This window comes from Saimiri boliviensis, chromosome 10 (assembly GCF_048565385.1).
Source record: "Saimiri boliviensis isolate mSaiBol1 chromosome 10, mSaiBol1.pri, whole genome shotgun sequence".
Taxonomy (NCBI): domain Eukaryota; kingdom Metazoa; phylum Chordata; class Mammalia; order Primates; family Cebidae; genus Saimiri; species Saimiri boliviensis.
The window spans coordinates 21529886-21555683 of NC_133458.1; the positions used below are offsets into that span (position 1 = coordinate 21529886).

The following is a 25798-nucleotide window of genomic DNA, read 5'->3' on the forward strand; positions in this document are numbered from 1 at the left end:
AGCGACACGTGGCCTTATGTAATAGGGTTCATTACTGTCTGTGGTTTCGAGGCATCCATTGGAGGTCTTGAAATATGTCTCCTACAGATAAAGGGAGACTATATTTTTCAGTTACATATCATTTGACATCTTTATCTAGTTTTGTGCTTTAAGAAGACAGTTCTGTAAGAGAAATAATAATAGTTTGCCTGTAGCATTAATACACTATCATGTTGCACATTTTTTAAATTTTTCATTTATTTATTTGAGACAGAATCTCCCTCCATCCCCCAGGCTGAAGAATAGTGATGCAATCTCAGCTCACCACAACCCCCACCTCCCAGTTTTAGGCGATTCTTCTCCTCAGCCTTTCAAGTAGCTGGGATTACCACACCCAGCTAATTTTTGTTTTTAGTAGAGATGAGGTTTTGCCATGTTGGACAGGCTGGTCTCGAACTCCTGACCTCAGGTGATCTGCCCACCTCAGCCTCCCAAAGTGCTGGGATTATAGGCGTGAGCCACTGCAACCAGCCTCATGTTGTGTTGTACGTGTCTAATATTAATATAATACATATATTTATGATTACATTTTCTATAAACACATTAAAATTCCATGTAATTTATATAATTTTTTATAATTTTAATAAAGAATTTTAAGAAGTTCAGTATTCCTAATTCTAAGGAATACTATTTCTAAATAATCAACTATGGGATATTGCTTGGAAATATCCTAAATATTTACTTCTTTTATCAATCATTTAAAGATGTTATATTTGCTATAATGTAGAATTTAGCCAGATAAGCCTTCAGTCATTTATGCTGATGTGTTTGCACTTCAGTGCCTTACATGGTATATATTGCTATTAAAAATGACCTCAATCACCTATAGAAATAAGAATTCTTACAAATAAGTAGAAAAAGTTGTACCCCAGCTTGAGAGAATTGAAATCCCATTAACTGAGAATTTAATGAAAGTTTCAAAACATTGTAATTAGTTTTATTCTTGGATTACAAAAATAAGCTGACTGCATACTTAATTTGTTATTATAAGCTATCATTGTATTACTAGTGATATTTAGCATACTGAGCTATACCTGAGAGGAGAAAGCCCAAAAGAACTGCTTTTTTGTTTTCCTTTTTTTCTCTGATTTCTGTGTCAAAGAATTTATCTCCTTAGGAAGCCAACTCTAACCATACAACAACACACACACACACCTCGATGGTTATGCAACATTAATTTTAGTGACTCAGCTGATTCAGACCACTATTCCTGGTTATTCAACTGCATTCTTTTTATTTAAAGGAAGTCAAAATGTTTTATGTCTTATACATAATTGCTATAGAGATTTAAAAATACTGAAATTCAATCTGCTAAGAAAATACAGGAAACCATCTTGTCTGGTAACATTCATATTTTTGATAAATGTATTTTCTGTGCTTTTTCTTAATCAAGCAGCCAGTTAGTAGAACTTGAATACCCCTCTCATGTGTCAGCATTGTTGAGTCCTCAGGAAAGTGTCTGTGGTGCAGAATGTGCTGCTTGAATTGAGAATCAAATGTGTAAGATAGAAGGGCTGAAAGTCAGCCCCTTCCAGCATAAGCAAATTGGTGCACTTGTAGGCAGAACAAATATTTACTTGAATTACTATTTGTTGCTTGAATTACTACCGTACCTCCAATAAAATCTAAATAGCTTAATCTATTCTCAAACGCACATGTTATGATTATTTGGAACCCCAAAATTCTGTTCCATATGACATGGACAAGTTGGGTTTCAAAAAAGTTTTAGGACTGGTGTTCCTCAAAGAACTTAACGGAGCTTTCCTGAATTGTCTTATTTTAAGAAACTGTGTCATAAACTGCCTACCAGAATTATATATCTATAAAATTTACCCCATAAATAACTGATGAACTGAAGAACCAACTGTTAAACTGTTTTGATAGGTTTCACAAATCTCATACACAAGTATGCCCACTGTGTAAGTTCATTGGTGTTAACCATTAAGCTGTTTTAGACTGCAGCACATCATTTTTGTTTCTGTTAGAGATCTGTGCTGTGTGCTGGGGCGCCACACACACGTTTAGTTCGCAGTTCTGCTTCTTAATAACTCTGTGGGTTTGAGCAAGTTTCTTAATATCTCAGCCTAAGCTTTCTCTTCTGTAACACGGAGTTGATATGAGGATAAAATAACTGACAGTTAGATGACATTTCCTATGTACAAGTACAGTTTTGTGGGCTTTGTGAATATTAACTCATTTAATCACCACAGTAATCCTGTGCAGTAAGTATATTTTTTATCCATTTTACCATTGGGGAAACAGAGGCACAAAGTGATTTAGGAAATTTGCCCAGCATCACACAACTGGCAAGAAGGGGAGTTGGAATTCAGATCCAGTCAGTGTTTCTCTAGAGCAGGCATCCCCAAACTACGGCCCGCAGGCCGCATGCTGCCCCCTAGGCCATTTATCCGGTCCCCCACCACACTTCAGGAAGGGGCATCTCTTTCACTAGTGGTCAGTGAGAGGAGCACAGTATGTGGTGGCCCTCCAATGGTCTGAGGGACAGTGAACTGGCCCTCCGTGTAAAAAGTTTGGGGACGCCTGTTCTAGAGCCTGTGTCTGTAACCATTACTTATACTGCCTCTCAGTATAGCCATGTACTCAAATGAGATAATGTGTGTAAGCCACTTGCTGCAATGCCAAGAATATCATGAATTCTCAGGAAGTACTAAGACTGTTTAGGATTGATGTACTTCTAAGAAAAGGAAAGCTTGCCATATGAATGAGGTTTCCCTGAAGATAATAAGCTTTTTGAGAAGAACTTTGTTTCAAGTGTGGACGTACTTTTTCATCTGAAACTTAGGATGTACCCACCTCTTAAGAAATACAACAGCAGCCCAGCGTGGTGGCTCACGCCTGTAATCCCAACACTTTGGGAGGCCGAGGCTGGTGGATCACCTGAGGTCAGGAGTTTGAGACCAGCCTGGCCAACGTGGTGAAACCCTGTCTGTACTAAAAATACAAAAAAATTAGCCATGCCTGGTGGTGGACGTGATGGCAGATACCTGTAATCCCAGCTACTCAGTAGACTGAGGCAGGAGAATCGCTTGAACCCAGGAAGTAGATGTTGCAGTGAGCCAAGATGGCACCATTGCACTGCAGCATGAGCAACGAGAAAAACTCCATCTCAAAAAAAAAAAAAAGTGAAGTAATAGCTCAGAATCTGAATGTCCTTGAGGAGGGGTAACCTGAAGGCCCATTTGTGCTTTAATCCATCCTCTTATTTCCATGATGAATTTTTCTTTGAAACCTTGAAATGATCTTTCCATTTATGCTAAATATGATTGGTATAGAGATGTTAAAATCATAATTTTATTAGGGGTACCATAAGAACAAATCCAAGACCATTATATATGCAACTGAAAATGAGCTATAGTTAACTGTGTTCGAATAAGGAATAAAACAAAATATGAAATGTGTTTCATTGCTCACATATGAGTCTCATTTGTTAGTTTTTGTCATTTGGGTAAGTTTGAGCAGCTGCTTGGAAAACTTGCAGTACCTGCCTCTTTAGAGTTTAATTGACATTGTAAGAATTAAATTTTTGGGAAAGTGACTAAACAATAGCATCAACACTTTGCCCACCTGGTAAATTAAAGTTCTCAGCAAGTGCTTTGGTTCATATCACATTCCCCATTGCATAGTTAGCATGTTGTTGGAGAAGCAGGGTGGCGCAGATAGAGGAGAGTGACGATGAAGTTAGTAAGTCTAGATTTAAGGCCTGGTTCTGTAGCTTCATAGCTAGTCAACTCAGCGAGTTTAATAGTATTCAGACCTCAGGATTATTCTGAGAATCCAAGAAGGTAATGGTCTTTCCTATTTTTAGTTCTTGCCACATTGATATATTTGTGAAATATCTAACAGTGGGCAACAGACATTTTCTGTTAAGAGCCAGGTATTAAAAGTTGGGGTTTTCTGTGCAAAGGGTCTCCATCACAGCCATTATAATGCAAAAGCAGCCATAAACAACATGTAAATGAATAAGCCTAGCTATGCTCCAGGAACATTTTATTTACCAAAACTATATCTGCCACTTAACAGAAACTCAGTAAAGATTCACAGAACGGACTTGTGAATTAAGTGTCTGAAAGGTGCTATGATGTCAGTGTGCAACAGTTGACATGTCATATATGTGCCGTCCCGCAGACTTCTTTCGTTTTCCATGAGAGGTGCAAATAAGCTGCAGATATCTAAAGGTAGTAAGTTCTAAAATCTAGTTGTGTCCCTAACATTTTGAGGGGAAAAGTCATGAGTAAATTTTCAGCTGAGAACACAAGATCTGGAGTCAGATGGTAGTCTGTATTTGCTGACTGACCTTGGGCAGGTTTCTTAGCGGGGCTTGAGAGCCTGTCTACAAAATGGAGTTAACAATGCCTACTTCAGGGGGCTGCTGTGAGAAAAATGTAGTCATATATCTGCACTGTTACATTAAAAACTCGAAACTGCTACAAGAAACGTAAGGGATATAACAATCACTGTGTTTTGTATTATATTAGACCTTATAGGGTATCCAGAAATTCTCTTTACTCTGTCTCCTGTATCAATATGTAAATTAAGTATGAATATGAAATTAAATGTGCTATGAAATCATCCTGCACCAGGAGATAAAATTGCACAGTATGTATAATTATAGGTAGTTGAATAATTTTTTAATGTCACTAAATACCAAATCCATTTTTAGTAGTTTCCAAAATTGAATTATATGTGTAAGTTCTGTTAATGGTAATATTTAAGTATATATTTAAACAGTGTAAAGTTTTCAGATTCTGAACATTTTCTCATAGTACCATGGAACTACAAACAGATGCCCCAAATCATGAGATAGTGGAGTTTTTTGTGAGTATAACAGTTTCTCAAGACTGTTCTAAAATGCATATAAATTGTTCCAAAATATTTGACAATATTCTAATGTACAGTAGTATATACTTAGACAAGATAGTATTTTTTAAAAAATAATTTTTCCTTTTAATTTGGACGCTCATGTTCAGTAATGGTAAGATTTCTGTTACTGTGACCCATATGTGAATTTTTTAAATTTATTTAGTATTTATTGAGCATCTGCTGGCTACCAGGCATCCTAGGTATTAAAGGCACAGGGACGAATATAACAAGACTTTTTCCTTCATAGAACCCAGCCTAATTTGGGGAATATACCTCTTAACAGTTAATTATAGACTGTGGTAAGTTCCGTAAGAGAGGTGGAGTTTAGCCATGAGTAACAAAAACCCCTACTACAGTGATCTAAACAAGAAAGTCTGAAGGTGTGCAGTCCAAGGCTAAGTACCAGCTTCACTGTGTATGTTGTTGATATCCGACATTTGGACACCCACCCCCTCCACTTTCCCCAGTGCTTATGGTTACAAGATAACTACTGAACTGTCAGGCATTGTGTCTGTTAAGAACAGGAAGAGAGGGAAAGAGCTAAGGACTTTGTCTTCCTAAGGCCTCCTAGAATAGGAATGCCCTCCACAGGACAGGCCAAAATTAGGTCAGATGGCCACCTTGTAGCTTTAAGGGAGTCTCAGAATTTCATTTCTTTTCAACCTCTGTAGTAGAGGAAAGCAAGGAAGAACAGGTTGGAAGGGGGTTATGTCAGATGCTGAGTGAGCTTCAGTATTGACCTTATGATCTCCAGGGCACCAGCTGCCTGGGCAATCCCAGAAGGCTTCACAGAGAACATAACAATTGAATGAGAGGTGATTTGGTGGTTCCACGGAAAAAGACAAAGAATGTCCTTGCTCCTTTACATCATTCAAAGTCTTCATGAGACATTTAATATCAAATAAAAGGAAGTATACACTGTATTCATTTAAATACTGGGGATATAGTAGTTAACAAGGGAAACAGATCCTCTGCTTTTGGAGATTTCATTTTCTAGAGAGAAGATAGAGTAAACAGGAGTACAAATAAATGTAACTTAATTTTAGGTAGTAACAGGGACTGTGGAAAAAAAAATACCTTTGTAAGGGTAAAAAATACTTTATTTTGGGTAGAAAATTTCTTAAGGGTATTATATTCATTTTTCTTAAGCAGAGTAAACAAGATACGGTGATTTCCTTGAAGACTTAGCAGCATCAAACCCCCCCAGGGGGTCTGTTGAAGTCTTGGTTAATTGTCCTTACACTAGCTAAGCTTTAGCCAGGGCTCAGTCTTGGTTTCTTTCTTTATATATATAATTGAATTTTAAGTTTTTGGGGTACATGTGAAGAACATGCAGAATTGTTGCATAGGTACATACATGGCAATGTGGTTTGCTGCCTTCTTCCCCATCACCTATATCTGGTATTTCTCCCCATGTTATCCCTCCCCAACTCCCCACCCCCACCCGACCCTTCCCTAGTTCCCCTCTCACAGACCTCAGTGTGTGATGCTCCCCTTCCCATGTCCATGTGTTCTCATTGTTCGACACCCGCCTATGAGTGAGAACGTGGTGTTTGATTTTCTGTTCTTGTGTCAGTTTGCTGCAGATGATGGTTTCCAGGTTCATCCATGTCCCTACAAAGGACATGAACGCATCATTTTTTATGGCTGCATAGTATTCCATGGTGTTTATGTGCCACATTTTCCCTGTCCAGTCTGTCATCAATGGGCATTTGGGTTGGTTCCAAGTCTTTGTCATTGTAAACAGTGCTGCAGTATTCATGTGCATGTGTCCTTATATAGAACAATTTATAATCCTTTGGATATATACCCAGTAATGGGATTGCTGGGTCAAATGGAATTTCTATTTCTAGGTCCTTGAGGAATCGCCACACTGTCTTCCACAATAGTTGAACTAATTTACACTCCCACCAATAGTGTAAAAGTGTTCCTATTTCTCCACATCCTCTCCAGCATCTGTTGTTTCCTGACTTTTTAATGATCGCCATTCTAACCACTGTGAGATGGTATCTCAATGTAGTTTTGATTTGCATTTCTCTAATGACCAGTGATGATGAGCATTTTTTCATATGTTTGTTGGCCTCATATATGTCTTCTTTTGAAAAATATGGCTTCTTTCTTATTATAGTTCTGTCAAGCTCTTAGGTCAGATGTTACTGTTGTTAGTGTGACCCTCTTCAGTAGACCTTCTCTTCATCTTTTCTGTTTGCTGTTTCTGATTTTATTTTGACTGAGAAAGTCTATGTTTGAAATAGAAATTTCTGAGTGAGGACCCCAGCATGCTTCTGTGGAATGATAAAGAACTTGAACACTGTAAAGCTGTTGCAATGGTCTTTTAAAGTTTTAGATTTATTTCCTATCAGTTTGGATCAACATAAGGTTGCTGGAATCCTGACCTATTAAGCATCTGTCATAAAACGTTAAACAACGTTTCAAATATTCCTTGAATTGCCTTTAATCCTCAACCGCAGTCGTAGTCCTTTCTCATTTTGTATTTGATTCTAAATTGCCTTCATTCCAAAATGAATTGACTACTCAAAACCCTGGTTCCTAAAGAAAATTTTCTGAAGTAATTGGTTATATTCCAAGGGGAAAGGGTATGTGTGTGTTTATCTATTTGTATATGTAGATAGGTAAATCCATATGCATATATAGAGATAACAATAGTTTGCCCTCCAAAGCCATAGGTTTTTAATCTATGGATTCAACCACAGGTCAAAAATAGATTCAGAAAAATAAACAGCACAACAATTAAAAATAATATAAATTAAAAAGCAATACAGTATAGCAACTAGGTGACCCATGAACAATGCAGGGGTTTAGGGTTGCCAACCCCCGCACAGTCAAAAATTCTATGTGAATTTTTGACTCCCGGAAAACTAATAGCTTACTGTTGACCGGAAGCATATGCGTGACATAGACAGACAATCAATACATATTTTTGTATGTATTATATATACTGCATTGTTATAGTAAAGTAAGCTGGAAAAAAGACTTAAGAAAATCACTACAAAGACAAAATACATTTACTGTTCATTAAGTGGAACTGGGTCGCCATAAAGACCTTTATTCTCATTTTCTTTGCTTCGAGTAGCTTGAGGAGGAGGAACTGGGGGATGGTCTTGCTGTCTCAAAGGAGGAAGAGGTGGAAGGAGGAACAGGAGAGGCAGGCGCACTCCATGTAACTTTCATTGGAAAAGAAATCGTGCTTATAATTGGACCTCTACAGTTCAAAGCCATTTCATTAAAGGGTCAACTGTATTTATATAGCATCTACATTTTATTAGGTATTACAAGTAATCTATAGATAATTTAAAGTATACAGAAAGATGTGTATATGTTATATGCAACTCGTAAGCCATTTTATATAACAGATTTGGGTATCCAAGAGAGGGTCAGGAACCAGACCCCCTCACACACAGAGGGGTGACTATATATATAGTTAACTGTATTATATTTGGTTCCAGATACATATATATGTTAGATGCATCACTCGTATAGAGACCACCAGGCAGGCTCTGTGTGAGCAACATGGTTGTTTATTCACCCAGGTGCAGGTAGGCTCAGTCCAAAAAGAGTCAGCAGAGGGCAGTGGCACAGGAGTTGGTTTTATAGGTTGGGGCAAGTGGTCAGTTAAAAGTATAATCTATTTTAGGGAGGGGGAGGGTGTCACGGGATGCATGGTCAAAAGTGTAGGGGTTATTTATTACAAACAGGCATGGTCATAAGGGTAGGGGTTATTGGTTGCAAGCAAAGGGAAGGATGCAGTAAATTACATAGTTACAGGAGTCGGGGTCCTGAGAAACCCAATGTCTGGGGGAAGCTTCACAAGGCTGAGCAGGAACAATGGTTGCAGGGGGAGAGCAATTAGTTGAGGCAGGAACAAGTTGTTTCACTTCTTTCTGTGGCCACTTGATTACTTGTGATTACTTCAGATTTCCTGGCTCTTGGGGACCATCCAGAGGTGTACCTGTGGGTCACCAAGGCTATAATGGCCAGGCTTGACATTGGAGGCCTGACATTATACATATATATATATATGTGTGTGTGTATATATCCAATTAGTACTTGAATATGTATATTCCAGTGGTCAGTTAAAGGTGGTAATCCATTTTGGGGAGGATTTAACAGGATGCATGGTCACAAAGGTTGGGTGCTATATATATATCCAAGTACTAATTTTTGCCTGATTGTATAAATTTTGCATTGAAACAGAGCTGCTTGTTGTTCTGACAGTTTATCAATATAACTATAAGTAGCTCTTCAAAACCTTGACAAAAGCCTTTTTTCAAGATAATGTCAGATAACCTCTATTCCAGGAGTTTGAGAGTTTCATTCTTAAAATGTTACTAATCCAGTTCTCTTGGCCTATTTGTACATGCTAAGAACTGATAATGTACAGCAGAATTAGGCTATCTGAAGTAAGAAGTAGATAAAGGTGACAAGCAGGTAAAGATATGTTCTTGTTGTTTCATGTGGGTATATCTTATCTTTCTAGGTAGATTGTAAATTATTTATGGGTGGAGATAGCATGACTTGAAGTTTTTTTAAACATTCTCCATGTTTGACCTCATACTATCAAATGATACTTGATTATCTAGAAGTGTGGCATTTGAAGAGCAATAAATTACTTGCAGTGCCTTAAAAATGTTTACTCCCTAGAATGACAAACAACCTGTTTGTTTGGGCCACTTTAACTTGGCCGTAGCAACTTTTTCCTCCTCCAGAAAACTTCAGAAAAATAAGCAGAATCATGCTGTAAATATAGGCAAATATTAGAATAGTTCTGATTCTAATCAGATGTCAGAAATAAAGGGACTTTTATGTTGAAATTACCTTAAAATAAGTGAATATGTTACATAGTATGCTAGTAGACAGGCAGCCTATTCATGATGGGAATGCTTTGTTGATCTATTCATGGTAGTCTGTCTTTAATGAATAATACTATAATTATTTTATCAACTTCCTTATTATATATGTTTAGTTTCTATTTGTATCAATTTTTGTTTCTTTTTTTTTTTTTTTTTTTTTTTTTTTTTGAGACAGAGCCTCACTCTGTCGACCAGGCTGGAATACAGTGGCAAAATCTAAGCTCACTGCAACCTCCGCCTCCTGGGTTCAAGCGATTCTTCTGCCTCAGCCTCCTAGGTACAGCCAGAATTACAGGTGCCCGCCACCATGCCCAGCTAATTTTTGTGTTTTTAGTAGAGACGGGGTTTTGCCATGTTGGCCAGGCTGGTCTCGAACTCTTGACCTCAGGTGATCTGCCTGCCTGTGCCTCCCAAAGTGTTGAGATTACAGGCATGAGCAACTGCACCCTGCCTGTATCAATTAACTTAATAAACATTTGTTGATTGCCTTTTTTTGGGCCTGTGCAAGGCCTTGGGATCGCAAAGACTAATAAGCCTTTTTCTTGCTCTCAACATAGTCTGGTAAAAAGGGACAAATAAGTAAAACAGTCAGTGCATTGAAGCCTTGTGGTTGCTCTGGCAAGAGTTATGCAATATGTAAAGAACTGAAGGAAGAAGAGGGCAGTTGTGGTCTTGGAAGTCAAGGGGATAATGTGTTATGAATAAGAACATCATTACAGCTCCAGGTACCACAATTGTAATTTCATAAAGCAGTTGACACTTGAGCTGAATTTTAGAAACTTAGTGTCTAACAGTCCAATAGAGAATTAGGGCACTATCCCAAGCAGAAGCAGCAATGAGAAAAGTAACAAGACAAGAAAGAAACCATGATGTATTCGAGTATAGAACATTGTTTGGCATAGCCATAGAGTAGAAAGGCCTATGACTGGAGAGAGAGGTAGGTAGTGAACAGATTATGCCTTTATGTGTCATGTTATTTATCTTTAGTCTATTTTGTGAGAATGCCATTAAAGGCTTTTAGGCATATGAACAGTATGATCAGACTGGCATTTGAGGAAGAACACCCAAACATGTAGATTCTGAATTAGAGTTGTGTAAGAAGTTGGGAAAAAAAAAAGGGGGGGTTGGGGGGGAACCATTGCATCAAACTGTTTATACCTGAACTAAAAAAGTAATGGCAGCAATGAAGAACCAAGGACAGATGGGAAATGTTAATAGTGTGGTCTAAAGACTTAAGTAAACAATAACTGCATAGTGTCTGCACATCTGGAAATCTTCTGGAATTTGGTAGTATTCTTCACCTTGTTAGAGAATATTGAAAAAGCAAGTTTATAGGAAAAGATTACAGATTCATTTTAGGAGAGGTTGAATTCAAGGTATTTATGGAACTTAAAGTATAGGTAAGTCTCAAAGCCAGTCCTTCTAGGATTTTTATGGTGTTAGGTCTTACGTTTAAGTCTTTAATCCATCTGGAGTTAACTTTAGTGTAAGGTGTCAGGAAGGGGTCCAGTTTCTGCTTTCTGCACATGGCTAGCCAGTTTTCCCAACACCATTTATTAAACAGGGAATCCTTTCCCCATTGCTTGTTTTTTTCAGGTTTGTCAAAGATCGGATAGTTGTAGATATGTTGTGTTGCCTCCGAGGCTTCTGTTCTGTTCCATTGGTCTATATCTCTGTTTTGGTACCAGTACCATGCTGTTTTGATTACTGTAGCCTTGTAGTATAGTTTGAAGTCCGGTAGTGTGATGCCTCCTGCTTTGTTCTTTTTGCTTAGCATTGACTTGGCTATGCGGGCTCTCTTTTGGTTCCATATGAAGTTTAAGGTGGTTTTTTCCAGTTCTGTGAAGAAGGTCATTGGTAGCTTTATGGGAATAGCGTTGAATCTGTAAATTACTTTGGGCAGTATGGCCATTTTCACGATATTGATTCTTCCTAACCGTGAACATGGAATGATTTTCCATCTGTTTGTGTCCTCTTATTTCGTTGAGCAGTGGCTTATAGTTCTCCTTGAAAAGGTCCTTTACGTTCCTTGTTAGTTGTATTCCTAGGTATTTTATTCTCTTTGTGGCAGTTGTGAATGGCAGTTCATTCTTGATTTGGCTCTCTTTAAGTCTGTTATTGCTGTATAGGAATGCTTGTGATTTTTGCGCATTGATTTTGTATCCTGAGACTTTGCTGAAGTTGCTTATCAGTTTCAGGAGATTTTAATGAGAACACATGGACACAGGGAGGGGAGCACTACACACTGGAGTCTGTTGGGGGAAAATGGGGGAGGGATGGGGGTGGAGAGAGATAGCATGGGGAGAAATGCCAGCTACAGGTGAAGGGGAGGAAGGCAGCAAATCACACTGCCATGTGTGTACCTATGCAACAGTCTTGCATGTTCTTCACATGTACCCCAAAACCTAAAATGCAATTTAAAAAAATTAATAATAAAAATAAATTTAAAAGGAAAAAAAAAAAGCCAGTCCTGAGAATGAGGATAAGACAATAAAGTTTGGATGTCTATGAAATGATTAGGAAGAGCATGTTGAGCGAGTTGTGAAGAGTGTTAAAGACTTGACTCCTGGAGAATACAACTTAGAAAGGACAGCCAGAGAAAGTAAAGGGAGGCAGAAAGAGTTGGTGCAGGAGGGAGAGGCAGGCTAGACAGGAGAATGTGGAGACAATACTGTCTGAGAGTTAGGACTATAATGGGTTAGCATATATGTTGAGTAGACTTGGCATTTAGAGGACATTAGTGACTTATTTCAAAGTATTTTCAGAACAGTATAGGTCAGGTTACAAATTGTCTGCCATGTCTGATTTTTCCTTGTGCTTTAGAAAGAAAACCCCAGGTGGTAGTTGTGCACATGGCAGCCTAGGTAGTCCTGTGTCTCAGCTTTCCTTGCAGTAATTATGGCTGTGTGTCTTAAGTTTTGGCTGATGGGATTTGCACAAATGATGTGTGTCACTTCCAAATCATTACAAAATATGAAGCCACTTGCTGTGGACTTTTCTCCTTATCTAGAAGGCTTGAAGCAGATGTAGGACAAGCAAGCTCCAGCCATATGGATGAGGAGTGTACCCATGGGAGATCAACAGAATGGAAGGAACCTATGTCCCTAGATAACCTTAAAGGACAGAACCACCCTGCCAGCCTCTGTACACTTAGCACTAAGACTGTTTTATGAGCAAGAAATAAATTAGTTCAATTCATTGTGTTTTAGGTTCTCTCTCTGGTAGCAGTTTACTGTAAGAGTAACTAACAAATAGGTTCATAAATTAGTCTATTCTCACACTGTCTACCTGAGACTCGGTAACTTATGAAGAGGTTTAATCCACTCACAGTCCTCAGGCGGTACAAGAGGCATGGCTGGGGAGGCCTCAGGAAATCCTGGCAGGAGGCAAAGGGAAAGCAATCATACCTTCTCATGGTAGCAGGAGAAAGATAGCATGAAGAGGGAGGTGCTACACACTTTTAAGCAACCAGATCTCATGAGAACTCTATCACGAGGCAGCACTAGGGAGGTTGTGCTAAACCTACACCAGGCCCCACATCCAACATTGGGAATTACAGTTTGACTTGAGATTTGGGTGTGGACACAGAGCTAAACCATATTCAATCATAAGTTTGTGGGTCTGGGGAAAACTCAGGCTTTTGTGAAGATTGCACAGGGTTGCAATATTCGAACAACAGAGAGAAAACGACTAGTCATATTTGTCTGCTAGGTGCCACCATGAGCATTATTTACCTAGAAATAGTTTAAACATCATTTACTTATTTTAACTGTAAGAACTGCTAAAAACACAGTTTTTACAGACCAGAATATAAAAATTAATCTTAACAAAATAGAAAAGCTGGCAAATTAGGAGGTGGCAGGAGTGTTGGGAAGGCTGAGAAAGTAACTTACAACATTATGAGAATTGATGGAATAAGAAATACAGGTTTAAATAAATACCGTTTATATTTATAAATAACAAAATATTTTAAGTATAAGGAATTGAGAAGGTCTGGGAAAGGGAGGTAGTGGTGAGCTAAATAAAGGCTTATCTATGTAGTAGGAAGTCAGAAGATAAAATTTAAAGTTATACCTCAGATATCAGCATGAGTATATTATATAAAGCTATGGAAATAATTGAGACCTAAAAACAGTTAAAAATTGTTTCTTCAAGGAAGGGATAAGGCCAAATATACTTAAATTCTTTAGTAACTGCATCAAGGACCAAAAAAAGTTGTTAATATTCTTATCTGTGTTGATAAAACTGGTTCGTCTTTTTTTTTTTTTTTTTTTTTTTTTTGAGCAACTGGTTTTACTTTATTAAATTTTCTTTTTTTTTTTTTTTTTTTTTTTTTTTGAGACCAAGTCTTGCTCAGTTTCCCAAGCTGGAATGCAATGTTACAATCTCAGCTCATTGCAACCTCCACCTGGATTAAAGTAATTCTCGCACCTCAGCCTCCAGATTAGCTGGGATTACAGGCGTGTGCCACCACATGAGGCTAATTTTTGTGTTTTAGTAGAGATGAGGTTTCGCCATGTTGACCAGGCTGGTCTCAAACTCCTGGCCTCAGGTGATCCACCCACCTAGGGCCTTCCAAAGTGCTGGGATTATAGCTGTGAGCCACCTCACATGGCCTTAAATTTATTCTTACATATTTTATCCTTTCTGATGCTATTACAAATGGAATTTTAAAATTACATTTTTAAATTGTGAACCTTGTATCATTATGAAATCTCTCTTTCTCTCTTTGTAATTTTTTTTAATCTGAAGGCTTCTTTTGTCTGATATAAATGTAGTCACTCTAATTCCCTTATAATGACTCAATTATTTTTATAGAAGTATATATGTATACATCTTTAGAACAGAAGAGTAGAAGGAAACACTAAGATGTTAACAGTTGTATCTAATGTGTAGAATTATGAGTTTTCTGAGAAGTTTGCATAATTAGAAAAAAGTGACATACACATTTTTAAAATATTTTATCAGCTAAATACTTCTGGTTGCAAACAGCAGAGATAAGTCAACAAGCAGAAACGGTATTTTTGAAAAGATTCTGGCCTAGCTGCAGAATCGACAGGAAAAGCTGGGCACCAGGCTGAGAAGAGATTGAGCTGTGGCAACCTCAGTGCTCTGGGTAGCAGGAATTTCTCAGCTGTTTCAGCAAGGTGATGCCCCAGATATGAGCTCGAGCTTCTTATATTCTCTCTTTTGTTCTCTTCAATCAAGATTCAGAATCTTGGAGAGAGTATTCCACTTGAGTTAAATAAATCTTTGAAATTTGGTGAGGAAAATAAGCATCTTGGTTTTATAATCCTAGGACTATAGAGTTGAGGACACAGGGAAGAGTTAAGGAGAACAGAAATACAGTTATAATGAATCAGATCTATAAGTAAAAGAGTGGAATTGGAATATTCTAACACAAAGAAATGATAAGGGCCCTGGTTTGATTATTACACGTTGTATGCCTATATCAAAACATCACATAACCCATCAATATATACAACTGTTATATACCCATAATAATTAAAGCTTTTGAAAACAGTAGGGGACAGATGATTCCCCAAGATGAAATTAGGGTGCTGCCATCAAATGGAGGGAAATAAACTCTGGTAGCCAAAAAGCAACAGAAGTTCACTGCAATACGTAACTGTTAATGCAGGATTATAGTTTATAATGCTTGTCATAAAAATAACCATCAAAATTGAATACAGTTACCCCAATTATCACTTAACCATTGTGGTGGGACTCACAACATTGAAGTTCTCACACACTGACGTCTCTCCCACTGGACCCTGAATTTCATATCTTCCATGAAGCAGTTAAATTCATTTAGAAAATGAGAAAATAGAGAATTTTATAATGATACTGAGGAGGACTTTGTAATAGTATGACACTTAACTAGAATGTCGTCTCCTCCCTGGTTTACCCAAGCATCCTGTACGTCCTTTTCAAGACTCAGCTCAGGCATTTTACCTCATCCTGAAAGGCTTTCTCCCTTAACGCCCTCCTGCCACATGCTGTTCTGATGACAGGCCACTCATCCCTGTTACTGTTCCCTTCCTATGGTGTTGTATTAGTTGAGTTGTCTGGCTCACACACCAGCCAGACTGGCAGACCCTGTCTTATTTTTCTTTGTTTAACGTGCGCATTCTGTATAAAGAATCATTCAGTAAGTATTTGTTGAGTGAATGGATGGATTTGCCAAAGAAAAGGGTAAGGCATCCCATGTAGAGCCCCCATAGATAAAGGTATGACACATGGCAGGAACAGGTGAGAAATTCTGTAGGATTAGAGCATGGAGAGGTTAACCAGAGAAGAGACTGGTAATTTGACCAGTGTTAGCCTCTAAAGGACCATATATGCCAAGTTTAAACAATTCTGTAGGCCTGAGGAACAAGCAGAATGTGTGAGATTTGGCAAGGGGAGTGGGTCAGAACTCTAAAGACAGTGTGGTGAGTAAATACTGGCTGGGGCTAGAGCTGCTGAAGAGAACCCTCAGATAGTAGGATGCTGTCTCTGAGAGTTAAGAGTCAGACCTGGTTTGGGAGCAGAAAAGTGCCTCCCATGCACCCAGGCACTTTTCCAGGTGCTGGGAGTACAGTGGTGAATTACTACTCCCATGGAGCTTTCATCCAGAAAGGGCAGACAGATAAAACAACATACCTGCACAAAAGGGCACATACACACTCCCAAAACCAGAATGCCATGTTGCAGATAAAATGTTCCAAGACAGCACTCTCCAGGTTAAGTGTTCAGAGCAGTCTGGTGTCTGCACTGAATATTTCCCTACAGTATCACAGGGAACCTTCTTACAGTCCAGCTCTCGGGCATTTACTGCTAAGTTTTTACAAGTAAAATGACCAATACTATGTATGTTCTTGATGTGTATAATACTATGCACTCTACAAAAAGTGTTTCAAATAAGAAAAAAAATAATTTGTCACAGGAACACTTTAGCAAAGTGATTTACTTTTTCCCCATTTCATACTGTGCACAGGGATATTATTTTTAAAGCCTAATTAGATAAATATATGATAGAATAAATAACCAGTCATTGCCTATGTTAATTTTGTAGCTTACAGTTCTTAGTGCCTGAAAAATAATGTGACATTTTTATAACATTAATCCATAACCTTGACAACTTGTTTTTCTGCAGTAGAATAGACTCCACTAGTAAAGGAATTTTTAAATCTTGATGTAAACGTTAACCTATGCCATGCGATCTAGTTTTATATTCTCTTTCCTTGAGTTGTGGGCTCAATTAATGATAAGGACCTCTTTTCCAGGGTGCTGATAAGACTGTGAAAGGCCCAGATGGACTGACCGCCTTTGAAGCCACTGACAACCAGGCAATCAAAGCTCTTCTCCAGTGATGGATGGACGGACTGATAACTTGGGAAGAATGACTCTCCTGTGGCCTCACACTGCTGCCTGTCTGTCTGTCACTCTCTTATCTGCCAGCTTCTTCAGCTAAATACTTTAAGAGGGGTGAGGGGAGAGAGAAATTCATAAGAAATCAGACTACCAGGAAAAAAAAAAAAAAGAAAAGAAAAAAGAAAAAAAAAAAAAACACATGTTTTGGAGGAGGGGCTAAAGAATCATGATCAGGCTTTTACTGGGATTCCTGATCAAGTAAGCCTCTTTTCCCTTTCTAATAAAATAGACACCTTATACCCAAGGGAGAGCAAAGACAAAATACACCAGTAACATTTGACCTTTTCAGCTCCCTAGCTAGCCTATTAATTAGATTGTGTTGAAGGTCTGATTCTATAAAGGCCAACTCTACATATTTGGTAGCCCTCACTGTGTGAGCAGTAGCGGCTGCTGTGATGTAAACTTAGGGTGCTGAGATAAGCAATTAGCTCTAGCCTTCTGCCTTAAGAATGCACTCTACTGGGAATTTCCTGGCATAGTTAAGAGCGCTGCCTATAAGGTTGGTGACCAAATCTTTCCTCAGTGACTTTAAGCTTTATGTGAAAGCTTAGTTAAGGTGAGGAGGGGCACACTCCTAAATTGCTGAATGACTGAACTTTGGATTTTCTCTCCCCTTTCACATGGATTTCATGTCTCTTTAGATACAACTGACTAGTTTTATTTATAAAATCTTAAGTTTTGGAAGTCTAAAGGAGAAACCATTCCAGTATGCATATTTTTTTCTCCTCTAGAGTCTTACATTTATATAGCATTGAAACACTTTCAAACTCCTGCTGGTAGTAAAAGGGGATTTAAAAATAGAATCATAGCCATAAGCCTGTTAGTATCATATAAAGAGAGAACAGTTATCTTAGTACCTATGGATTTTCTTTCTTTGCTGTTTGAATGGATTGACCTCGGTTATGTGTGGAGAATTAAAGAACATTCTTTAGAATGCCTCTCTCAAACCCATCTTGGATGCTGATTACTTATTGCACCAAAGCTATCACTGGGGTGAGATTTACTGTTTGAACAAATTTAACCCCATCCTTCAAAAATACACTTGTAACCAGGTTTCCCAGAGTTGTTGATAGGCTTCTGCTGAACATATGCCACCCCACCTGCATAATATGTTTTTGTTGCTTTTATGAATCGCGTAAAGTGTGATGACTTCAAAATGTATTCTCTGTTCTTAGAATACAGTACCCTAAAATGGTGTTCTTATGACCTACAGATATTTACACATATTTCCAAATACTTATTTCATGAGCAGTACAGCTAATTAACATACGTAAGTTTAAATTTTATATCTTGCATTTGAAATATTGATTCCTTTGACTTGCCATCCATATAAGCTTACTAAAAATATTAAGAGTTTTTTCCTAGCCAAGTCATGCAATAATTGAATGTACCTCAAATTTTGAGAGAGGGGAGGGTGGGTTAGGGCCTGGTATTCAGATTGTGGATAATAATTGAATTGATTTTTAAAGGCAACATAGCATTCTACAGCAGGGTTAAACTATTATCAAGAACAGTTACCCTGGTTAATAACAAGTTTTACCGATGAGTTGCTGATTGGTTGGTTGGCATGTGAGTGTGTGGGTGGGTGTGTAGGTATGTATGGGTGTGTGTGTGTATTTTTCCCCATGAGCCCTTTTTTTAATCCTGTGGCTTTTTCACTTACAACTAGCCTAACCCTGTAATTTTCCTACATCCGAGAAAACAATCACAAAGTAGTGCTTTAAATACTTTGTTGTATTTGGCTAATTTTGCTGTCTTAATGCAGCCTATTAGGAGTTGGGTTAAAAGTCAGTAATCAGTACTTTATTACATCACTGAACTAAAATATGGAGACATCCTCATTGAAAATGGAGGGCACTCTATCAGTCTATAACTATCAACGTAGCGCAACAGGGTGTTTTGATACCTTTGTTTTCACCTCTTGGCATAATGCTATTTAAAGGTTTGAATTTTTCTCTTTACATAGTTTTCACCTTTACTTACAAAGTGTTTTGTTGTAGTTGGCTATTGCAGAGAGTGCACTGTCCTATCATTCCTAAACCTGGTCTGCTTTCTACATTCATGGTATGGAAACCATGTGATTCTTTGTACAGTTTATCCTGATGTTCCTTGTAATGCAGTAGAGGCTGTTTCGCGTTCCCTCTTCTTTCTCAGCCTTTTTGTAAACCCCATAATTATGAAGCAATTGCTTGAGAAAATAACATAAAACATAGAATAGAATAGACTGACCGAGATGGTTCACAGTTTCTTTTTTTAACTAGGTTATTTATAATGTATTTCTGAACCACTTGGCAGACAAATTCACAACACTTAATGTTCATATTTTGAGTAAAGGAAGCTAAAACCATGTTTGCTTTTTGGTACTACATGCATTAGCGAAAAGTTAAGTAAGTTTTGTTCTCCACTGAAGTAATAACTTAACATCTCAGAAAAAAAGCTTGCATGTTCTGTAGTTTTGTATTAAATCAGTCATTTCATATGCACTATATCAAGTACAAACAGGTAGTTTACCTGTTTATAGTAGTGTGCTAACAAGTTCTCCCTTGCAGCTTCAGACTGGTATCTATAGGCTTATAGTTCAAATACAGCACTTGAATATCCCAAGTAGTTCTTCTACGCATAGCTCACCTTTTTAAACCCAGTTAAGCATGGAGGAGAGGTAGTAGGTAGGTGCAGTGTGTGGAAGCTGCAGACAAGTAGACCTTTTATTCACTGATTTATTTTCCCAAGTAATGGATTTTAAATCTATATGTATCTATTTGATTTTTTTTCTAAAATTTCAATTGAGCTGCTGTTTTCTTCCATGCAATATTGTATACTCAATTGTGTATAGAAGAAGCTGGTGAGAGTGCCCTCCTACATAAATAAGCAGTTGCAGTGTTTTGCATGCAAAATATTAAAAATTTAAATTGTCCTGATTCTATTTTGTAAATGGAGAAACAATCATATCTTTCTAAGCAGTAATGGAGGAAGACTAGTGCTTTGTGCATTTTGATATATTTGAGTTCATTTTTTCCACAATGTCATACTTTTGACGCAATTGGGTTTCTCACAAGTATCCTAGTTCATGTACATCCGAATGCTAAATAATATTGTGTTTAAGTTTTGTGTTGCAAGAACAAATGGAATAAACTTGAATTGTGCTACAGCTAATGTGTCAGCAGCATTTTTCTCCCTCAATTATCACTTTTCCTTTTGTAGTCATCTCTACAACTATACCAGAAGCTTGATTCACTCAAACTTTTAATCTAAATTAATTTCTCTCACTTCTAGAAAATAATGAGTGGGAGGAAAATAAAGATTTAATGGAAATAAACCTTTCTAGTCTTTGAAAGGATTTGCTTTTGTGTCAGTCTCCTGATATAAATTGTTTTTACTATAACTTCAGTAACACTCCTGGCTGACTGGGAGCAATGTATAGCCAACACATTCCAGAGCGTCAGGATCTGCAGAGGGGTTGAGGAAAATGGAGTTGTAGTTAAACCCCTTTGATCCTTTTATTGCTCATCTAAGTTGCTCCACATTTCATGCAGAGCTGCATTTCCCAAACTCAACCACAAGCACTTTTTTACAATGTAATTTTCGGGATGAATGATCACTTTGAACCTTAAAACTGAACAAAATTAAATATGAAATTAGCTTGTGTTGTAATCTTGTCAACACCAGAAGACTATTGTATAGTTTGCTTTTAATGATAGAAGAAAAAAATATGTGCAGATGCTAAGTTATAGCAAAAGTTGTATTTGACTGAAGTATAAATGGGGACCATGTGTGGCTTTAGGTGGAAGTGTTTACAGAAATTTTTTTAAGTTCTCATTTTAAGAATTGGCGTCTAGGACAAGTGCAGTGGCTCACACCTGTAATCCAAGCACTTTGGGAGGCTGAGGCAAGGAAGATCTCTTGAGCCTAGGAGTTTGAGACCAGCCCGGGCAACAGAGGGAGACTGGGTCTCTACAAAAAGTTAAAAAACAATTAGCTGGGTATGGTGGGATGTGCCTGTAGACCCAGCTACTTTTGGGAGGCTGAGGTGAGAGGATTGCTTGAGCTTGGGAGGTTTGAGGCTACAGTGAGCTTTTGTTTTCTGGGCGACAAAGCGAGACCCAGGCTCAAAAAGAAAAAGAAATTGGGGTCTCTAAAGAAAGTTTAAATCTAGTTAAGTGTGTTTTAAAGGAAACAGAGTCCCCTTATATAGTGAAGAACAGACCAGCATATGTGGATGGAAGGCACACATCTGGTGGAAAGAGCCTAAAGGGGAACTTTGCAATTAGAGATCAACTATCATAGAATTTCCATGCAGCACAGTATGCCAGACCACCATAAGATTATTGTTTTCCTCTTTCTGTAAAATCACTGATTTGCAAAATGTGGTCTCTACACCAACAGCATCACCATAACCTGGAAACTTGATGAAAATGCAAACTTTTGGACCTTAGCCAAGACCTACTGAATCAAACTCAGGCTGGACCCTGCAGTCTGTGTTGTAACAAGCCCTCTAGGTGATTCTGATGCGTGCTGAAGTTTGAGGACCAATGAATAAGACTGTAAGAAGCAAGAAATAGTCAAATAGCCTATAAAGAGATGCCATTGGGCATGACTTCCTAAAGAGGAAGTAAATGGAAGTCTGTAACACGTGAAATGCAGCAAAACTGGCCAAGTCTTGAAGCTCCAGGCGCCCAAGAAAATCTTAAAATGAGCTTCAAAGGTATGTTCTGGCCAAAAGAAGTCACAGTAAAATATAACAATGGTTCCAAAGATGTAACATTGGTGAAAATGACCCTTCATTATTCTTAGGGTTTTTTTCCCCTGTAATGTTCACAAAGCTGGATTCCTGAGACTCAAGACTTAACCTTAACCTTACCTTTCCTTGAATTCCAAAATAGAGAATAGAAGCTGGGCGCAGTGGCTCACGCCTGTAAGCCCAACACTGGGAGGCTGAATTGGGCAGATCACTTGAGGTCAGGAGTTTGAGACTAGCCTGGCCAACATGGGAAAACCCCATCTCTACTAATAATACAAAAATTAGCTGGGCGTGATGGCGCACACCTGAAGCCCCAGCCACTCGGGAGGCTGAGGCACAAGAATCACTTGAACCCAGGAGGCAGAGGTTGCAGTGAGTCAAGACTGATTGTTCCACTGCACTCCAGCCTGGGTGACAGAGTGAAACTGTCTCAAAAGGGAAAATAAAAGTGGAGGGTGGGGAGAGACATGCAAAGAATTCTTGGGACCTATGACATGAACTACAGTCTCATGCTTCCTACATGCAGGTCACTGTGGTGTGCAGGACTGGTTGGCAGAGCAGGCTGCTTTCTCAGCCCACCGCCCGCCCATCGTCACAGTGTGCTGTGAAGATGGATTCCCTGCTGCAGTGCATGTACTGCTGGCTTGGGAACACCAGCCTTGGGGCCAGGTTCCCTGGAGTGGAGTGTCCCAATTCCTCTGCACAGCAGAGTGGCTTTTGCCCTCTGTTTTTCTTTATGAGTGGCCACTCATCCTATCCAACTAACCATGTGCCCTGTCAGGTCAATTATCTTCCCCAGATACCAGCCAGATCATCACACATCAGCCACAGGATATTTTTTTTTCAAGGCTTTTACTTCCTTGAACTATGATTGCTGATTGAGAAGAGAATTTAACAGCAGCTTTAATAGCACCTGGCCCATGATAGACATTTCACTCTCCCTGTTCTGAACGGCAATATAAAGCCATTATACAGTAAAATGTGAAAACAGCTTTAATTCAGTAAATCCCACCCTAGAAAAGACTATTAGAACAGCCATGAGGCTACCTGTGTCCATGTACCCAAATATTGACCATGGAGCCTCATAAGTACTACTGATACTGATTGCAAACCCAAATCAATGAAGTGAAGACAAATATCAGAGTCCAACAATTCACTGAGGAAATGCTGACCACAGGGTCAAATGCAGGTCACTGTGAGCCATTGTGGCACATACTCAGGCACAGCTATGCATGACGTAGCAAAACAAATCATTGTCCAGCCACTCTAGCAACTTCTATGATTTAGCAGCTGCAGCAGCAAGGATGGTCTTACACTGTTTTGATAGAACTGGGGGTCACATGTCTGGCAACACGCATAGCAACAGCATCTTGTCACACAAAGGAAAATAATACATAGACAATTCCCAGCCACCAGAGGCTGGTTGTGAGAATACTACTAAGTAACTAAAGTTTTTAGAAGAAGCTATATTTTTCTAAGGTTTTACATACAAATCTGGAAGTGTCTTGTATACCTATATCCTCTTTCTGGTATCTAATAATGTTTCATATCTTTATACACATCCCCCGTGGCAAGCTACTAAATCTACCTATGTCGCCACTGCTTTGTGATTTGCTAGTCAAATCAGTAGGCTTGAAAGTCTTCAGATCAAAACTAATTTATAGTAATTTTTTTATTAAAAGTTCATGAATTAGACCACAACCCTATGAACCTGGAAACTCTGTAATACGACCATTCTCATTCAAAATTATCACTTAAGGGAGTTAGAGTTTTATGACATTTTGATGTTTGTTTCACCATTTTAATTGAACATTTACTATGATCTAGGGACCATTCTAAATATTTTATGTGAACTCATTTCATCTTCCTAATAATCCTGTGACGTGGGAATATTGCCATCCCTATTTTTAGATGATCAAACTAAAAAGAGAGGTTAAGTGAATTATTTATGGTCACACAACTAGTTAGTGATAAAGCCAGGCAGTCTAGCTCTAATGTTTGTGCTTTCTACACTTATATTGCCTCTCCAACACTCACTGAACCAACTAATTACATTTTACTCTATGAACACAGCTTTTCCTAAGACTCTTTAATTACTTGGAAAATGTTTTATGGACTTGTTTATTATTTTAAACAATTAGGTGAAAAACGCATCCATCTTGATGAAATCAGATTCTATAAAGACGACATTTAGTTTTCAAGTTTGAGAAATAGCACATACTTTCGTGTAATAAACAATTTTTTGACAGTCTAGAAAATTATGATATGATCAAGAATTGACAAACCATGGTCCACAGGCCAAATCTGGTGCATTTTCTGTTTTTGTAAATAAAGTTTTATTGGAACACAGCCATGCTTATTCACTTACATATTATCAATGGCTGCTTCCACACTTCAACAGCAAAGGTGAGTAGTTGCAACAGATACTGTAGTTCATGAAGCCCAAAATAGTTATTATCTGTCCCTTCACAGGAAAAAGTTTGCCAACTCCCAGGTATAGATGTTTAGAGGGCCTAGGTTGAGAAATACTCCCAAGGATTGGCCAGCACCTCATTACAGAGGGGTTAGCAAAATCATGAAAGAATGTAATGAGTTAGTTGAAGCAAATCAAAGGCCAAACCCGTTAATAATACACCTCTCTTTATGCCTGTAGTAGAAAGTTGCAATAATGGTCCCCAGTGAATCATGCCTATGAGTATCTGTTCCTTACATAATCTCTTTGTATCTTCACTCCTGATCGTGGTCATGTGACTTGCTTGGCCCATCAAACATGAAGCTGAAAGAAGCTTGACAAGTGCTTCCTCGATGGGGCTTGACTCTTTGGATCTTAGCATGGAACGAAGACTGGAGTCATACCACAGAAGAGGCCACATAAAGAACTGAGGTGTCCCAACCAACAGCCCCAGATAACCACTGGACATATAAGTAGGGTCATCCTGAACCATCCGGCCTCAGTCAATCCCCCAGATAACTGCAGCAGCATGAGTGACCCCAGGTGAGACCAGGAGGAGAACCAACAGCCAAACTCAGTTCAAACTGCAGACCATGAACAAATACAAAGAGGTGATTTTAAGCCACAAGATTTAGGCACAGTTTTTTATGCAACAATAGATACCTGACACTGCACCCTAGCTGGTGGACATCTGATGAGGAATTAGGAGCATAACCTACGGACAGGAAAATATGCCTAAATATTTAAAATGATTTAAAAAATGGTACCCATGAGATACCAAGCAAATACATTAAGGACTCAGGATTTCCTTTTCTTTAAACTCTTGAAGGAAAGAAAAATAGACTAAATAACAAAAACCTTTGTCTTCTATCTAGAAATGGTTAGGTCCTGTAAATAATCAGCTCTTGTGTTTGTTTCTACAGAATCCTTTTTACCCCTTTCTATCTGCCCAGACAGAAAAGTCTCACGTCCTTGTAGGTTTTTCTTTCTGCCTGCTGGATGATTCAAAGGCTAATGGGGATTTGCTGGTGTTGTGACTTGGCTATGTCCCCACCCAAATCTCATCTTGAATTGTAGCTCCCATAATTCCTGTGTGTTGTGGGAGGATCCCAGTGGGAGATAATTGAATCATGGGAGCTGTTTCCATATCATTCTCATGGTAGTGAATAAGTCTCATGAGATCTAATGGTTTTATAAGGGGTTTCCGCTTTCACTTGGCTCTCATTCTCTCTCACCTGCCACCATGTAAGACATGCCTTTCACCTTTCACTATGACTGGGAGGCCTTCCCAGCCACATGGAACTGTGATTCCATTAAATCTCTTTTTTTCTTTATAAATTATCCAGTCTCGGGTATGTCTTTATCAGCAACACAAAATTAAACTAATACAGTTGGTATGAG

The 25798-nt window shown here is 38.4% G+C and overlaps 1 protein-coding gene across 1 annotated transcript in view; it reads left to right on the top strand.

The window, feature by feature from the left end:
* MTPN (myotrophin) overlaps positions 1–18995 on the top strand; it is a 50310-nt gene extending 31315 nt beyond the window's left edge. Inside the window, exon 4 of the mRNA XM_003920968.4 lies at positions 17060–18995. Coding sequence (XP_003921017.1) covers positions 17060–17146 — 87 coding nt within the window. The 3' untranslated portion in view covers positions 17147–18995. The remainder of the gene's footprint in view (positions 1–17059) is intronic.
* The last annotated feature ends 6803 nt before the right edge of the window (positions 18996–25798 follow it).